The sequence below is a fragment of the Myxocyprinus asiaticus genome, chromosome 23 (assembly GCF_019703515.2).
Source record: "Myxocyprinus asiaticus isolate MX2 ecotype Aquarium Trade chromosome 23, UBuf_Myxa_2, whole genome shotgun sequence".
Lineage (NCBI taxonomy): Eukaryota > Metazoa > Chordata > Actinopteri > Cypriniformes > Catostomidae > Myxocyprinus > Myxocyprinus asiaticus.
The window spans coordinates 36,682,729-36,702,335 of record NC_059366.1 but is presented as its reverse complement, the minus strand read 5'-3'; the positions used below and the strand labels follow the sequence as shown (position 1 = coordinate 36,702,335).

At 38.5% G+C, this 19,607-nt stretch overlaps 1 protein-coding gene across 1 annotated transcript in view; it reads left to right on the top strand.

The window, feature by feature from the left end:
- The first annotated feature begins 888 nt into the window (after positions 1-888).
- Positions 889-19,607, top strand: part of LOC127414066 (synaptotagmin-16-like) — a 46,485-nt gene continuing 27,766 nt past the window's right edge. The window contains exons 1-2 of the mRNA XM_051651774.1: positions 889-1,151; positions 14,770-14,946. Of these exons, the coding sequence (XP_051507734.1) occupies positions 1,139-1,151; positions 14,770-14,946 (190 nt within the window). The 5' untranslated portion in view covers positions 889-1,138. The remainder of the gene's footprint in view (positions 1,152-14,769; positions 14,947-19,607) is intronic.

Here is a 19,607-nt window from a genome sequence, read left to right as displayed (position 1 = left end):
GATTTGTGAAAATTATAACAATGCCAAATTGAGTCATTGACAAATAAGGTTGTCTGAGGTCAGGTGATTAAAAAAAGAGAAACCTTTTTAAAAAAAAAAAAAAAAGTTCATAGAAATGTTATTTTTGAGTACGTGTTAGTTTCATACATTTTTTGAAAAAATAAAATAAAAAACATTTATGGCATTTGGTGTAACCAAGTGAAAGCTATTAAAATACTTTCCATGCTCTTTAAATGTGTGCGAGTGATCGTAAGGTGCACATTCAAACATGTTTTAAAGGTACAAAATATAATTGTTACAAATATGATTTTTTTTGAGTCACGATTCACAAATGGGTTACTCCATGTGAGATGTGACCTTAACAAAATAAGCCTTTTCATAAAAATGTTTAAATATCTGATGTTTAAAAAGTAAAAAATATTTTACACAGTCATGATGGCCTAAAGTTATGTTCTCTTTTTTATGTTTTTTGTCATGTGACTATATAATGAGTATGTTGGTTACAACACCTGACTTTTGGTAGACAAAATTTCTCTAATATTAAGAGTATTTTAAAACAAAAATGTGTCACTTTTTTATTTTTTTTATTTTTTTTTAAGACATAATAAAAGATTATTGCAAACTGATTTTGCTTAGTTCAGCTTTTTATTAGACTTATTTTAGTTTTTAGACTCCGGACATTTATACTGCTTAGACATTTTTGACCATTAAGCCCAGAAAAACAATTCCAAAAATAGTTTAATTAAATAATTGTAATTATTTTGTGCAAATTGCATTTTTTTATATATATTGTGTAACTGTAATGGATCCGTACCAAAAAATTGAGCGTCACATCATTGACCTAAATGACAGAGCATTAGGGGGGAGGTCACTGTGGTGCAGCGGGCAGTGAACGCGGTGGAGTGAGCGCGCAGCGCGTTCTCGTAAAGATGCCCGCGTGCAACTGTGTATTCTCGCCAGCAGCATAGAGTCCCACAGTGGGCTTTTGTCGTCACCAGCCGGTTTGTTTGGGACAGACGGGGTGATAAGTGCAGTCAGACTGGTTGTCTACGCCAAATCAGTGTTCGTTCCCCTGTGCTTTATGAAGATATTGAAAGATACTTGTCAATCGGGAGGGTGTGATTGACTCCACGCGACCATGACATCAGATAGTAAGTATTTCTTGGGATTTAACGATATTAAAAAAGCGGTGATCATTCCTGTTAGAAAGGCTTATTGATTTCCGATCAAATAGTTATGGACTGTGGACAGGAGCAGCTTATTTATTAAAGCTCATTTGCTGGTTTTGCGCAGGGCTGAGAAATGTGATGCCAACAACACCATCCTTCATATCTTAACATTCAGGGTTCATCTATTCTACTCTACATGAAATGATTAGAACTGACATTTCAGCCTGACGATTAGAAACTCGGATGCTGAATATCATGGAGTGTTTTATGTAATAGCTGCTTTGCGCATCCTTCTAGGGACGTGTGTGGCTGTTTATTTCATCACCTACTGGTTTTCATTACTTTTCAAATGAGTGAAAAAATTCATATGGATTAGTGAAAAATAAATACCGTTTTAATATCAAATCACAAACAGTGCAGTGTTTTATTCGTATAGAAATAAGTGGTAGTCCCTCATTCTCCAAATGAGCGTTCCACTAGATCTCCAGCGGGCCATGGAGGACCAAACTACTCAAAATAAAATTAGCCTATTCAATCAATAAATCATTAAACGCACCAATAATTAATTGTGCCAATGTATTTTGCAGTTGGGGAGACTGGGTTAGTTCTTACAATAATGTTCTGTCAATTACACAAATGTTTTTTTTTTCTCTAGCAGTTAGTTTCAAACAGCTAGTTCAAACCCATCATAACCCAGTGGTGTAGCCAGAAAATGACTTTTGGGTGGGCCACAATAGAAAAGGGGTGGCCAATTTTTTTTTGCAGCTCACTAATGCAGCATGTGTAGGGTGAAAAGCACTTTACAAATAAAACTTTGATTTTTTATAACATTAGGCTACCTTTTGTTTCTTATCAGTTTCTCTATGCCTTGATGGGAGATCTCTTGTTTTGTGCACATCATGATAATATCCAATACTAATTTGACAAATTCTGTTGTCCAGTTGTATTTAAAAAAAAAAAAAAAAAGAAAGAAAAGGAAAAAAAAACTGTTTGATTGACTCTGATTGTTCATTTACCAACAGATTACTGCTCTGGCTTTTCTAGTTGACTGACAGCTAGACACATAACAATTTTTTTATTTTATTTTCTCAGTTTCAAAATCTGTTAAGATTAGTTTGAGAACAGATTTTCAGATATCAGAATTTATGCTCTTTTTGAAGTCAGAGAATAATCTTAATATTCTGGGTCCTTTTGGCTATGCCCCGATTCTGTAGGATAACTTTTAGGACAATTTATGTGAATTTTGTCCTCCAGAAAAATTATTTCCAATGTCAGATACAACTATAATTTTGTAGTAGCTGTTGGGTAAACAAAGTTAACACAATTAAACCACACTGGGATGCTTTGAGTCAAGGGAAGGGTGAAATAATAAAAGTAGATTTTAACTCAAAGGTTGAGTTCTAAGAACAAGATTGGGGCTTGTGTTTTATATATTTATTTTACACAATTCATTAATTGCAGTTTCTGTTGGCCAAAACATTGATGTGATATTACGACCCTTGGTCTCCTCTATTCCATGAAACACAACCATTATTCTTTTAATTTAAACCTTTCATAATATCCACTCACAAAACTAATGCGGCATTGAAATATTTTTTTCATTTCAAATTTTATATATTTTTTCTTTAAATTAACTATAATAAATATATAATTATTAACCCTACTTTTTAAAACTTTTTTCTTTTCTTTCAAGGATGATTTATTATTATTATTAAAAGTATTTATTACTAAATAATTGTATCATTATTTAGTTTTTTTTAACCACAGAATTATTCATATGGAATCAACTTATAACCCTTAATAACAATGTATACACACATATAAACACACACACACAAATAGAAATACATAAGTACATAAAAAAAAGACAAACTTCAACAAACAGACACAACAAAGGGACACAACAATAAACACACCAATAAAAAATTATCACCCTCAACTGCCCCTCGCTAGGAGCCTTCCAAATGAGACAAATAACTGCCCCATTTCTTGCCATAAATTGGCAGATTACCCAGCCGTCTGGAAGTCATCGCCTCAAATGCCACCACTTTACCCAACTCGGTGTACCACTCACAGAATGAGGGCGCATCAGTTGACTTCCATCCTCTAAGGATTAACTGTCTGCCATCACACATATATTTATATCCTATATTCAGGAACACCCCATCACCCAAAATACACAGTCTGGGGCAAAATGAAAACTGAGTGTCCACTACATCACACATAAAGCTCTGGACCCTCAACCAAAATTCTTGGATCTTAACACATCCCCAAAAACATGGGTTGTGTCCCCGTATTCTGATTGGCATCGCAAGCAGGTGGGTGTGTCTTTAAGACCAATCATATACAATCTAGAGGGGGTTCAATAAAATCGATGCAAAATCTTAAATTGCATCAGACGCACCCTTGCATCTCTATATGTAGACTTTACATTTTTTAGAATCCTAGCCCACACTCCCTCCTCCAATACCAAGTTTAAATCTTTCTCCCATAATCTCTTGAGAGAAGTTGAAGCCCCGTCCCCCAGACCTTGAATTAACAGGGAGTTATACACTGATGCCGTATTACCTTTTCCAAAGGCAGTAATCACCACTTCCAGAGTATCTGCCGCTTTAGGGGGTTGTATGCTACCCCCCAAAATAGTACAGAGCAGGTTGCGCAGCTGTAAATACCTAAAGAACTGAGATCTGGGAATCCTAAAATGGTGAACCATATTTTCAAACGATCGCAACACTCCACTCTCATATAGGTCACCGAGCATATTAACCTCCCTCACAATCCACTCTGACCAACAGAAAGGGGACTTATTAATACGTAATTTTGGGTTCATCCATATGCTCGAGGCAACATTTAAATAAATGTCCGAATTAAACACTCTGGACACTTTTGGAGACCGAATCCATAATAATAAAACAAAATCTTGGGTAGGCCTAGTCCATCTTTGTCAATCGGCCTATGTAACTTACTGAAATGTAAACTGGGACACTTACCATTCCAAATGAAGGACTTCGATATACTATCAAATTGCTTGAAATAAGAGAGGGGGACATCTACAGGGAGAGACTGTAGCAGGTAGTTGAATTTTGGAATATAATTCATTTTAATAACATTAACCTTCCCATTCATAGATAAATATAATGAAGCCCACCTGCCCACATCGCTCGAAAACCTTTTTATTAAGGGATCAAAATTAACTCTAACTAAATCACACAAATTTGCTGGGAATAAAATGCCCAAATACTTAATGCCCTGTTTAGGCCACTGTAAAGTGCCCAGCTGAAAAGCCGTTACTGGGCAGTATGCTGTGAGAGCAAAGCTTTGGATTAAGACCTATTGACTCTGTATGCTGAGAACTTAACAATTCTGTGGAGGCAAGGCATAGATCTAGTGGGGTCGGAGACAAATAATAAAATATCATCTGCGTAAAGCAAACGTTTATGCGCCAAACCTCCCGCCACCACCCATGGAAAATCATCTTCCTTTCTTATCGCGGCTGCTAATGGTTCCAGGGCAAGACAGTACAATAATGGGGAAAGAGGGCAACCTATGACTGTCCACCTTCCGCAACAAAATAGTATTATATTGTCATGTGTATTTTGTTGATTCATGTCTTTTATTTTGAAATGTTTAGTTCTTGTTTCCCTTGTCATGTGATTTCTGTTTTCCCTCCATATTGTTTAATTATCTTGTTATCAGTTCTGTTTGTTCATTGGTTTATGTTCCCCCATGTCCATGTATTTAAGCCTCATGGTTTCCATTGTGTCTTTGGCAAGTATTGAATGTGAGTGTAGATGTTTATGTCAGGCCACGTTTATGTCAAGCCAAGTTTATATCAAGTCAGGTTTATGTCAAGTTCATGTTTATGTTTATGTTTAGTTCACATGTATAGTTAGGGCATTCACTTTTGTAAATAAACTGCACTTGGGTTCTTCATCTTCACGTCTTCGTCACTGCCATCATTGTCAGCAGCCAACATCGTTACAGAATACTTGACCCAACTATGAACCCAGCAGTTTGGCTTCTGCGCCTACGTCAGGGGAATCGTCCCCTGGAGTACTATGTGGAGGACTTTTGCGATCTGGCCTTCCAGGTGGACTTTAATGAGGTTGCACTCAAAGACTGTTTCCGGTTTGGACTGAGTGAGCCAATCTCCATTCTGATGCCAGGCAGTAAGAGTACCCTTACCCTCGCTCAGTATATCGACCTCGCCCTGCAGATCATTGGTTCCACGTTCACTGTGGGGGAGGCGGATGCCGAGCCGGAGGTCCACGACATGGCCGCCGCCGAGCCAGAGGTCCATGACATGGCCGCCGCCGAGCCAGAGTTCCACGACATGGCCACCGCCGAGCCAGAGTTCCACGTCATGGCCGCCAATCCAGAGTTCCTAGTCATGGTCGCTGAGCTAGCACCATCTTTTGCTCCATGCCACGTCACAGCAATGCCTCAGCCTGCTCCATGCCACGTCACAGCAACGCCTCAGCCTACTCCATGCCACGTTACAGCAACGCCTCAGCCTGCTCCATGCCACGTCACAGCAACGCCTCAGCCTGCTCCATGCCACGTCACAGCCACACCTGAGCAGTTGGACCTGGAGATGGTTCCCACCCTTATACCCACCCTTCGTTCTCCTGAGCAGGCAAGGGGAACTTTCGGCCCTCCGACCCCGCCTGGACCCTCCGAGCCCTGGACTTCGCCTTGGCCTGTCAGTCCCTCGACATTGCCTCAGCTCTGCGTTCCCTCGGCTCCACTGCGGTCCTTCAGCCTGTCGGCTTTGCCGGGGTCCCTCGTCCCTCCGGCTCCTCCTTGGTCTCTTGGTCACCTGGCTCCGCTTTGGCTCTCCGATCCTCTGGCTGTGCCTCGTCCCTCCGATCTGTCAGCTCCACCAGGGACCTCCTTACCTATGGCTCCACCTTGGTCCTCAGTCCCACCAGCTCCACCTCAGTCTTCCGATCCCCCAGCTCCGCCTTGCTCCTCCGAGCCTCCAGCACCGCCTTGGTCCTCCCTGCCATCGGCTCCACCCTGGCCCTTTGAGTCTTCGGCTACTCTCCGGGCACCAAGTTCCATGGCTCCGCCCCTCGAGCCTCTCTCGGCTCCACCTTCCATGGCTCCACCCTCCATGGACTCTGCCACGCCCCACGCCTCAAGATACACCCCCCCCCCCCCACAGAGCTTTGAATTTATGTCATGTTTTACGTGTTTTGTTTATGTGTTGACAAAAGTGGGGGGGGATATGTCATGTGTATTTTGTTGATTCATGTCTTTTATTTTGAAATGTTTAGTTCCTGTTTCCCTTGTCATATGATTTCTGTTTTCCCTCCATGTTCATGTGTCATGTTTTCATTGGTTTATTGTTTAATTATCTTGTTATCAGTTCTGTTTGTTCATTGGTTTATGTTCCCCCATGTCCATGTATTTAAGCCTCATGTTTTCCATTGTGTCTTTGGCAAGTATTGAATCTGAGTGTAGATGTTTATGTCAGGCCACGTTTATGTCAAGCCAAGTTTATATCAAGTCAGGTTTATGTCAAGTTCATGTTTATGTTTAGTTCACGTGTATAGTTAGGGCATTCACTTTTGTAAATAAACTGCACTTGGGTTCTTCATCTTCACGTCTTCGTCATTGCCATCATTGTCAGCAGCCAACATCGTTACATATATCTGTATTTCAATTGGGTCAATTCTCTGAGGCCATCAGACAACATTTGGCGCTCCAGCTCTGCCTTGGCACCTTTAATATTCCCTTCCAGTTCCACTACTTCTCGTGCTTTGGATTTTTTAGTGAATGAGGCATACTGTATGATCCGACCCCTAAGAACTGCCTTAAATGCTTCCCAAGTCACGCCCACAGAGGATACTGAGGACCAATTGGTTTTAATATTAACATTGATTTCAGCCTTTAACATTTGTTGGAATTCAGGATTTTGCAAAAGGGATACATTTAAAGCGGCAACTATATGATTTATTTTTCTCTGTATGTGGCAACACCTCTAAACTCACCACGTTGTGATCTGAGATTAAGATATTTCCAATTGAGCAATCAACAACAGATGAGATGAGGGACTTAGATATTTAAAAAAAAAAAATTCTAGAATAAATCTTATGGATTGATGAAAAAAATGTATAGTCCCAACCAGATGGGTTCAGAAGTCTCCAAATATCTGTAAAACCAAGATTTTTACACATCCCGTGAAGCGTCAATGTTGCTCTAGGCGGCTTACACACTTCTGCTTCACTATGATCAAGGACTGAGTCCGTCAAAAGATTAAAGTCTCCCAATATTATATCATGAGGGGTGCCAGCAGCTTGCAACATCCCTTCAAGATCTATAAAAAAGCCCTGATCATTAGTGTTAGGTGCATAAATATTAGCCAAAATCAAACTTTGCCCCTGAATTTCTGCTAAAACAATAAAGACTCTTCCTAATTTATCATTAATCTGTTTGAGACATTTGAATTGTAGATATTTACTTATCAATGTAATGACTCCCCTGCTCTTACTTGAGCCAGCATTAAAGAAAACATGTTCACCCCATATCTTCCCAAATTTTTCAGCTTCCTGTGGGGAAAGATGTGTTTCTTGAAGAAACACTATATCATATTTTTTACATTTAAGAAAAGAAATAACCTTCCTTCTTTTTATGGGGTGCCCAAACCCATTCACATTCCACGTGGAGAGAGACAATCCACTCATATTAACATTTGACATTTTGACATGTTAGAAAAAATAGATTGTGTGTCAAAAATAAAATTATAACAACCACATTTCAACATTAGTGCAACAATCAAACCCCGAAATTCCCCCCGAACAAAAAACACAGGAAAAAGAAAAATGTGCGCATTATCCCTGCACACCACAGCGCCGACCGGAATCCATCCCTCTAAACTCAAACAGCCCATGTATGCCTATGAGAGCCCCCGTGACAACTTTGCTGTCAGATTGCTCAGGTCCGGTATTTCTATACAAATTTTGTGAGACAGAATTACACAACAGAAAATAAAACAAACTCCAGCCAAAAGGCATAAGCACAAAGAACATGTAGATTAATGCGCATAACTGTTCCAAAGGTGTGTTCCTCAACAGAACAAACTCCAGCCGCTAGGCAGAACCAGCACAAAAAGAAACAAAAAACACTCAACTGCAAAGAGAGTATCACACAATGACTTACTCATTCCATTGACTTTATGAAGGACATCACTTGCTTTGGGCATGTAAATATTTTGTGGCCATCCTTAGTATCTATTCTCAATTTGGCTGGGAACATCAGCGCAAAAGCAACCTTCCGTTGATGTAAGAGTTTCTTGAAATCCTTGAATCAATCATGTTTTCCTCTTGTCGAATTCACAAAGTCTGGGAACAAAAAATGTTTGTGGTTCTTCCAAGAAAGCCTTCCTTTACTCCTCGTGTAACACAAGATCTTTATTGGATGATTTCAGAAATTTGGCCAGAATTGTTTGGGGCCTGTCTCCCTCTGTGGATCTCCGAGCCGGAACCCTGTGAGCTTGCTCGATTTCCAGCTTATGGCCTGTTATGTCGAGCAGACTCGGGAAGAGCCCGTCTAGGAATTTCACCATATCTTTGCCTTCTTCGTCCTCAGGAATTCCAACAATTCGGACGTTGGTCTTCCAACTTTTCCCAAATGTGCTCCAAGTCCGTCTTGGTCGCTAGCGGATTAGCAGCTAATTCCCTCTCCGATGACTCCAGATAATCGATCCGTTTCTCAACATCCGTCACTCTTGTAACCATCTCAGTGAATTTTGTCTCCATGGCAGAGATCGATCATCGTATTACAGCAAGATCCTCCATGTCAGCAACGACCTTTGCCAGCATTGCTGACATGTTCATCAGTTGACGCTGAATCTCTTTCACCGCAAAAAACTGTGTCGCTGTTAGACAAACACAGTTACAGTCAAATCTTGAAGCTACAGTCAGTCAGACTGTAAGTTTGAGACTAAGCCACAGAATGTACATTATCTTGAAACAACTCTGATCATGAGTGCGGAGAATTTTTAGTTAGGGAAGGTCTTCACACATCACTTCCAAACAGGACTAGATTTGTGACAATTTCAGGGGGAATGCCCTCAGTTCATATCTGTTCTAATATTTGGATGTGCTTGCATTCTGGGTAACTTTATTGTGTTTAGTCATCACAGGTATACAGTTTTTCTAAAGGAAAATGTTCAACAACAAGCCTCTCTTAGTTATGAGTTTATAATTTGCCCAGCAGTGTAGAAAAAATTTGCTGGTGCGTCCGTCAAACCCTTCTTTATTTACAAAGTGCCCCACCTTTACCTGCGTTTCGGCTCCAGGCCTCTGCCTTTATTGGAGCATGACCTATCCATCTGTTAAAGAGACAGATTGATTTTATGATCCCAGGTGGCGTGTGTGTGTTTTGAAGGAGGAGACAGAAAAGCACTCTTCTCCAAATCTAACATGTTCTGTAAGAGAAACATTGAAGTGCTTTTGTGTTTGCTGAGTTCAGATAATTCTACATCATATTCTCCAAAAACCTGGATAAAAGAGATTATTCACAGTGTCTGTATTTTATCTGTATTATATCTGAATGCTGTTGCGATTTGCAGTGAAAGTGACCTATTTTATGTCCCATCTGAGATTCTAGCTCTTAAATTGGATTATAAATGTTCCTTTCTGCAAACCAACATTTTGAATGATTATCAAAATACTTGCTAAAACCATTGCTGTTCTTGTTCTCAGTATGCTAGATATTTTTATTTCTTCACCTCACAAGTCTTTTAAAATAAATTATTTTGCTCTTTGTTTAGAAGATGTAGAGTCAGGAAGGGTGGTAGAGCCCAACAGGAAGTTTCCTGAGAAATTGAGAGATGACATCCTGCACCAATTAACTTATGGCTGAGAAAATTAAACACAAAACGAGAATGTGAAAAGAGTTTTACCAGTAGCTCTAGAGAGAGATTAGAGCTGTAACCATTTCTGCACAAAAGTGAGAAGGAACTCTCACAATCTCTCTCTCTCTCTCTCTCTCTCTCTCTCTCTCTCTCTCTCTCTCTCTCTCTCTCTCTCTCTATCTATCTATCCCAACCCTATACATCTTTAATAGTCCCTTGTCATAAGAATAATGTTTAGGGACTTTTATTTTGAAAGGATACATTTCTTTTTTTTCTTTTTTTTAATTAATCCCAGGAATGCATTAAGCATGTCCTTCACAAAAATGTGTGCCAGAGCATGTCTGTAAATTCAAACCTTTTTAACGTCTTTTGTTCCCAAACCTACCTACCTTCCTAGCTATCTATCTCTCTGTCTACTAATTATCACTGTAGACTTGCAATTAACTTGCTGTGTGTGGGAGACAGACTGATAAGAAATCCACTGGCATACAGTATAACTTTATTTATATAGCACCTTTCAGCAATCCAGCACAAAGAGCTTCACAAAAAATCAATTTAAAATACACTTAGTAAAAAACAAGTTAAAAACAAAAATGTATAAAGTAGTAAAAGCAAGTTTATACAAATGAGTTTTTAAACAAGACTTAAAACCAGACACAGATTCAGCAGATATAATATCTCAGGGCAGGCTGTTCCATAATCGTGGGGACTTCTCTACAAATGCTCTCTCACCTTTAGTTTTGTATCTGGATCTTGGAACAGATCTAATCTGATCTAGTCTGTCTGTATACTGTATATACTGTGTGTGTGTATCCACACACACACACACACACTGGCGGCCAAAAGTTTGGAATAATTTTGGAATAAAAGTTTGGAAAGGAATTTGCTCTTATGGAAAAAAATTTGTACTTTTATTCACCAAAGTGGCATTCAACTGATCACAATGTATAGTCAGGGCATTAATAACATGAACAATTGCTATTACAATTTGAAAAAAAAATTCTCAAACTACTTCAAAGAATTCTCATCAAAAAATCCTCCATGTGCAGCAATGACAGCTTTGCAGATCCTTGGCATTCTAGCTGTCAGTTTGTCCAGATACTCAGGTGACATTTCACCCCACACTTCCTGTAGCACTTGCCATAGACGTGGCTGTCTTGTCGGGCATTTCTCACACACCTTACAGTCTAGCTGATCCCACAAAAGCTCAATGGGGTTAAGATCCATAACACTCTTTTCCAATTATCTGTTGTCCAATGTCTGTGTTTCTTTGCACACTCTAACCTTTTCTTTTTGTTTTTCTGTTACAAAAGTGGCTTTTTCTTTGCAATCCTTCCCATAAGGCCTGCACCCCTGAGTCTTCTCTTTACTGTTGTACATGAAACTGGTGTTGAGCGGGTAGAATTCAATGAAGCTGTCAGCTGAGGACATGTGAGGTGTCTATTTCTCAAACTAGAGACTCTGATGTACTTATCCTCTTGTTTAGTTGTATCTGGGCCTTCCACATCTCTTTCTGTCCTTGTTAGAGCCAGTTGTCCTTTGTCTTTGAAGACTTTAGTGTCCACCTTTGTATGAAATCTTGTTTTTTTGGCAATTTCAAGCATTGTATAGCCTTCATTCCTCCAAAAATGGATTGACTGACGAGTTTCTAGTGAAAGCTGTTTCTTTTTTTTGCCATTTTTGACCTAATATTGACCTTAAGACATGCCAGTCTATTGCATACTGTGGCTACTCAAAAACAAAGACAATTCTTCATTTAACTAAACAAATAGCTTTCAGCTTTGTTTGATATAATGGCAAGTGATTTTCTAGTCCCAAATTAGCAATTTAGCATGATTACTCAAGGATAAGGTGTTAGAGTGATGGCTGCAGGAAATGGGGCCTGTCTGGATTTGATCAAAAATGACTTTTTTCAAATAGTGATGATGCTGTTTTTTACATCAGTAATGTCCTGAATATACTTTCTGATCAGATGAATGCCACTTTGGTGAATTAAAGTACCAATTTCATTCCGAAACAGCAAAATCTGTGTGTGTGTGTGTGTGTGTGTGTGTGTGTGTGTGTGTGTGTGTATATATATTAAATCTTACAGTGTAGCTTTGAATACTCTAGTGATTGTGTAGTGCCGTTTAATTAGCATAGTGAAACAGCCGGCTGCAATTCAGACGAATGACCAATAGGTAGAGATGTTTTTCTATTTTCAAACAAGACATTAATGGTGCTTTGCGAGGTTTTAGCAGTCAGATTATCTTCTCATGAGACGTTCAAGAGCAATGTCATTGCCTATGTATGTTTCTTAAATTAAAAAAACCCTCAATTTTTAGTAATATTCAGGGTTTTTCTCTCCCTGTAAGTGTTTGCGCTTCTCTTTTTCTCCCTGTCTTAGTGACGCCACACCAGCCAATTTTGATTCACTGCTCAGAGAGTTTAAAATATTTAAATTGCAATCGCATATATAGTTAATATTCTTTGATAACCATAATATTTAGAGCACATATGAACTCAGAGCCCCCTGTGCACTCAAGAACAGCAAATCCATGGCAACATGAATCCTTATGTATGCGTTTATGTGAACAAAGCCATACACAAACCAGTCCTTACAGAATGCTTGAGCAGTTTCCAAGGAAACTGTCCTACTCATACAGCACAGAGGTCCGTGTGGGTGTTTGTTTCTGTGTTTACAAGGTCAGTGTGTTCTTGCTTGTGCATGTAGTAGAGTGCAGAGAACATGGCCAGCAAGCGCTTGGATATTAAATTCGTATGCATCAGGGTATGCAATATTTTTCTGAATCCAAAAATGAAAAATAACTCTTTTTTTTCTTCCGTGGAACACAAAAGGAGATGTTAGACAGAATGTAAGAGACTGACAGCTTCAGTCACCATTCACTTTATCTGCATTTTTCCATAAAAAGAAAGTGAATGGTGACTGAGGCTGTCATACTGCAGAACATCTTTTTTTGTGTGTGTGTTCTATGGAAGAAAGACATACAAGTTCAGCTGGTGTTTGTGTGTTTGTGTGTGTGACCTTATGCTGCAGATTAGATGGTTCAGTATAATAGTGTGCAGCTCCAGCCTTTTATTCAAACACACACATGTAAACACCCTCAAACATGAAAAGAGCCAGCCCCTTCAGACTTGGTGAAATATTCACTCTTATGCAACTTAATGGGCCATTTTACACTTGAAGTGTTCACTACTTCAAAGCTCCTTTGAGGAAAATGGGTACACAGCTTCTTATATGTAGGGCTGTTTTCTCTAAGCAGTAATTGTACGGAGAACTGGTGGGGGTAAAAATCAGTCCAGTACAAATAAAGCCTTCGCTGTGATGCCAAACCTGTAAAAACTGTGAGCTTGAAATGAATTAAATGTGTAAATTTATAAACTGTCATTTAAATAAGTCTTACCTGTAAACCTGTTTGTTTTTGTGAATTCTGTTCTTTTGTGGCCCATATGTGTATTTTAAAGAACTATATTATTGTTTACAATAAATCAGTCAGTAAAATGCTTACATTTATTTTTTATGTTTCTAATTGAATGCAATACTTACACTTACTTAGTTTACTAATTTTAAACCATGACTTGCACTGCACATAAATAACAAATTTTTGCATTATATTCATGATGTTTAGCCAGAGGGGAACTGGCCCCCACAGTGAGCCTGGTTTCTCCCAAAGTTATTTTTCTCCATTAACCAACATCTTATGGAGTTTTGTGTTCCTTGCCACAGTCACCTTCGACTTGCTCACTGGGGTTCTAAATACAATTATTATTTAATTATTTATTTTTATACACAATTTACAATCATATTTAATCAAACTACACAATGATGACTCTAAGACTTTATATTGTAGATATTACAGTTTCATTTTCTGTTAATGCATGATTTTCTGTAAAGCTGCTTTGAAACGATGTGTGTTGTGAAAAGCGCTATATGAATAAAAATGACTTGATTCCAATCAGCATAATTTTTTTTTTTAGAAAAGATTAATTGAAAAAGTAATTTTTTTTTTTTTTGTACTTGGTATGTCCCAGTTCTGCTTTCATGACAGCATGCACTCGAGCTGGCATGGACTCCACAAGTTTATCCTGATTATCCATGTTATTTGCAAATATTCCAAAGAGCATCTTGTGTGCTTCAGTGGAAGCAAGGAAATCTGACCTTTTGTACAGAGGAGTTCACATGGTCAATGTTTCAATTTTGCTTACGTTTGATTAGTGTCAGTAGTGCAAAATCTTAAATATTTCTTCTTTGTTTTATGTCATAACTTTTAGATAATTTAAAAAAAATCCTAAAACTTTGTTTATTTCCAGGTTTAAATGGGGGACTGTATATGTAAATCTATACAGTAATATACAATGGCAATAAACTGATATAATACACATATGTAAATTGTCAAAGAAAATTATGGATCATGTTTATGGTTGGTGAGCACAGTGACAGATGGACAAAAACTCATAATTGATGTTTTGTCTAATGGATCTGCAAAGCTTTTTTATAATTGTTGACCTCTGTTTGTTCTGGGAGTTGCGAAATTGCATATTGCAAGGTCCTCTGGATCATTGTTGGTGCAATTGATGTTTTATACTGATATATGTATAAAGGTTCAAATGAGTAAATCCACTCTTTAATTATGATGACTAACTTCACCTTTGTGTGTGTTCATGCATCTTACATGTGTTCAGGTTGTGTTTGCATGGTCTGATCAGTGTGTATCTGTGTGTCTATTCCCTCACCAGTCACTCCTGAGGCAGTTGGCTTCCTGTCGGCTGTAGGCATCTTTGTCATGCTGCTGGCCATACTCTTTCTCTTCATCAATAAAAAGCTTTGTTTTGCTCGCGTGGGAGGGTTGTCCTGCCTCGAACAGTACAGCCGCCACAAACGAAGAGACCATGCTGGGATACACCAAGGACTGGGTGAGTGTTTGTGGTTGTGGGAGGGAACAAACATTCTTTTTTTTTTTTATTATTATATTGCAAAAATAACCGTCTGGCTGCTCATTATCCTGCCTATTACACAACTACTTGTAGAGATCGCAGAGTGATACAAGTTGGAAAGATGACCCGGTCATGTGTGGTCATTATTCAGAAATATCAGACTGCTGGATAACACAACTGATAATTCAGAATTTAGTATTCCAGAGAGCCATGTAATAAACAAAACACATTTTTTATAGAAGAAAGAAACCAAAGGTTGATATGAGACATCAAACTAGCAGCGGTCGTTATTTAAAAATATTTGACCGCAGAATGTCGTGATTGACCAATCTGAATAAAGTATTCCAGAGAGCCATAGCACTGATATTCCATGCACTGAACCACAAACACACATACTCTATGGGTTATAGCTTGCTCTACTATTAATTCTAGGCAAACACATTTAATACAAACACTCAATATGAATTAACTCTGCACCTTTTGGTTAGACTACATAGTGTGTGACTCAAACATAGACAAACACATGCATATTAACAGTCTGTATGTTAGCTGGGTGTTGGAGGAAGTGTTCTGCTGTGGCATTTCAAAAGCAGCTACCTGAGCAAACATTCAGTCAGTCTGTCCTACGAGAGGTCCTCAATGCACCATCGAGACAATTGTTATGCATTCAGGTGCTGCTGAACTGATGCGACTGAAGGTTTTTTGTGTGGTCGGTAAGATTCTAGAGGACCTCTAAATGGAGGAGTAATTGATTGTTTTTTCCCACTGCTGGTAACTGCTTGGACACAGCAGTTTTTGTAAGGTAGCCAAAGCCAGTTAACCTTAATACAGTACAATTGTTGTGTTTGGACAAATTATGGTTGTTAGTTGCACTACTGAATTGAACATGAAGAGTTCTTTCTTTTAACAGATGATTGTTTTTGTATCTACAACTATAACAATATGAGGACCTTCACTGGGCCTTCTGACCATCTGAAAACAGATCTGCGTTTTAGTTGTTGTCAAAAGTGTTCAGAACATTTTGCAAAGAATATTTACCAAAGAAAAACTTTTTGAAATCTTATGGAATGGCAGACATTCCTAAGTCAGGTATCCCAGCCTTCTCTTCATGGCTTGCTCAGGTCTTGGACGCCATCTCCAATGGCTTCCAGGGCCTTGGCCAAAATAGAGCTGTTGAGTCAAAGTCCTACTCTTTTAACCCTGAGGACTCAGTGAAAGGTGAGTGCTCAGACTCCGATGTGGATTTGAGACAGAACTTGATGGATGCTCATGGGTCTGGAATGGATGTATCCTCCATTGATCCACAAGAGAGGCTGGAAGCCCTTCAAGCCCAGCTGGCATTGCATGATCTGGGAAGCAGGTTTGATTCTGTCCCCTCTGCCACACGTCTCACTCCCATTGGTGAAGAGACAGATGAGTTGCAGAGCAGGAGGAGTCTGCTGGCATCACGCTGCTGTAGCGCTGGTAAGATTTCGGTTGGCAGTTTTGATCTGTATTCTTGGTCGGTGTTTGTTGAAATCGGTTGTCAAGTTACTGACTACTGTCCGTTCATTTATGCCACATCCAAAGTAATCCATTTTTGTTTGAAAATGGATGTGGATGTGGCCTCAGTTTAGACATTATTGGTGTTTTTTTTTTCTTTTCTTGTCACAAACTGGTTACCTGCTTGTGTGTAAGTTCTGTAGATTAATATTTTAATAAAAAAATGTAATCGAATGTCCTGTTTCTCTCAGAAATACATCACAATATGAAAGTAAAGTAGGTTGTGTGCAACATTTAATGTTGAGTTTGAATATGTACTTTATAAAGAAATTGATGGAGATATGAGATTTGGAATATAAAACATATACGCATTTACTACATTTGTTAAAGCTGAAGTTTGCCATTGCTGTGCCACTAGTACCAATGAACGGAATTGCAAAAATAAACACCATTTTCAAACAGCTTTCTGAATATGCCCCGTCTTCCCTTGGCCAACAAACAGATAGTTCCACCACTGACTCATGTCATTGGTTGAATTAATATTGTTATGTTGTGCTGGATGGGTCGCTCAAAACAAAGAAAGGAAGTTTTTAGCACCACAGAGTGTTTACAGTTTTGGTAAAAATTAACCAACGAATAGTTTACTTGTTTACTAGTTGACTCTGCATATTAATCTGGGATAAGAGAAAATGTTTTAACACCAAAAAAGTTATACACTTCAGTCTTCAGTTTTTAAGGAAAGTAGATAATTATTCTCTGAATTCTTTGGATTCTTCATCTGGATTGTGACAGAATCAGTGAATTTCTGAGTTTAAAGAGTTTTGTTTAATTACTTTTATTCATGTTGAGCTTTGTGGACGTGTGTGTGTGTGTGTTGTCTTTTTGGATATTTAATATAGTCAGTAAACTGAGAACATCCCCTCCCAAAGCAAACACCAGAGTCATTAAATTTACACATGAATACACTGTACACCAACACACATATCAAATACACACACCTTTTCTCACTCTCTGTACACATTCACAAATCCACAAAATACATGCCAACATACATAATGTATTCTATACAGACACATTGTCTTACACGTAGATCATCTGACGTTCTCTGACACACACACACACACACACATGTTGGTGCAGCTATCATTATGAGGACTCTCCATAGACATAATGATTTTTATACTGTACAAACTATAGATTCTATCCTCTAACCCTAACCCTAACCCTACCCCTAAACCTAACCCTCACAAAAAACTTTTTGCATTTTTACATTTTCAATAAAACATCGTTTAGTGTGTTTTTTAAGCGATTTCAGTTATGGGGACACTAGAGATGTCCTAATAAACCACATTTATAGCATTATACCCTTGTAATTACCAATTTGTAACCTAAAATAAAGTCCTCGTAAACCACTTAAACCTCTGATCAGTTACACCGTAATACAGTTGTTTTATAGAAACAAGTATTGTTTGATAGATTCCTTCTGGGAACAGTGTCTGTAAGAAGCATCCATGTCTAGATCTCAGTTTATTGCTTACAGAGTTTATTGTGTGTAGTATAGATTTGATTATGGAGTCTCTGTTTAGGCTGAGGTAAAGTAATCTTTGATAGACACATTGTAGTACATTTCAGAAAGTGTGACGTTTTTAAATTAGTAAAAAAAAAAAACCTATTAGTGCTTTTGTTTTTTTTTGTTTTTTGTTTTTTTTGTAAGCTTTTAATTTATATGAAAGAAGTTTAGCCGGCATGTGTAGGAAATGTATTTTAGCTGAGCTGAAAAGATTTTGAAAGTATCATTAGGAGAGTAAATTAAAACAAGATGGGTCACTTGTCAATCAACAAGTACTCAGCCAATAAGCACATGGAGCAGTTGCTATGGTAATGCAGTACATCCTAAGACTTCAGAATTAAAGGACAGTCAGTGTATTCCATTCAGAAGTAATCATGCCCTATTCCCTATAGAGCGAGAGCTTTGTAGGGTTAAAGGATGCCAGTGTCAAAAAATAATCTCCAGTAATTTTTTTCGACTTGAAAGACTTGACTTGAAACTGACAAAGAACATCACTTGTACCTATCTTTACGCACTAGGTTGATTATATGTATATATACACCGATCAGCTACAACATTAAAACCACCTGCCTAATAATGTGTAGGTCCCCCTCGAGCCACCAAAACAGCGCCAACCCACATCTCAGAGTAGCATTCTGAGATGTTATTCTTCTCACCACAATTGTAAAGAGTGGTTATATGAGTTACTGTAGACGTTGTCAGTTCGATCCATTCTGGCCATTCTCTTTTGACCTCTCTCATCAACAAGGCATTTCCATCCACAGAACTGCCACTCACTGGATGTTTTTTTTTTTTTTTTTGGCACCATTCGGAGTAAATTCTTGAGACTGTTTTGTGTGAAAATCCCAGGAGATCAGCAGTTACAGAAATACTCAAACCAGCCCATCTGGCACCAACAATCATGCCACAGTCCAAATCACTGAGATCACATTTTTTCCCCATTCTGATGGTTGACGTGAACATTAACTGAAGCTCTTGTCCCGTATCTGCATGATTTTATGCATTGCAATTACTGCACAACAGTGTTAATTCACATTTTCCCCTTTCAACTCCCTCTTTCTCAGAGTCACCTATCAAATACATTTACAATATAATAATACCAGCAATAATTAATTCCAACACTTTTATGAAACCACTGAGATCAAGGGTTTTTGCTGGTACATAATAGTCAACAAGTTCTCACTCCCAAGGCGTCAAAGACTGACGCTTGTGCAAGAGCCCAGCGCGTCAATCTACCGACACCAAAAGTGCCCTCTGGCGTCAGTTTTACGATGCATCCGGCAAGTGAGTTCTTTTCAAAGAGAAACCTTTGAAAGTCAACTGATTGACACGATGAGCATTAGAATTTTAGCACCGTTTAGTTGGGGTACAATTTTGTCATCGTGACATACTGTATGTTGGGGGTATGATTTTCATTTCATTTGAAATCAGCAACATTTATTCACAGTGGTTAATATTTAATATTTGTTTATATGTACACATCCTGCACTGCTGAAGTGACCCATTTCATTCCGGGTGTATTCCGAGTCTTACAATCATTTTATGTGAAGAACAAACCCAAATGTATGTTTTTAGTCATCGATCGCGG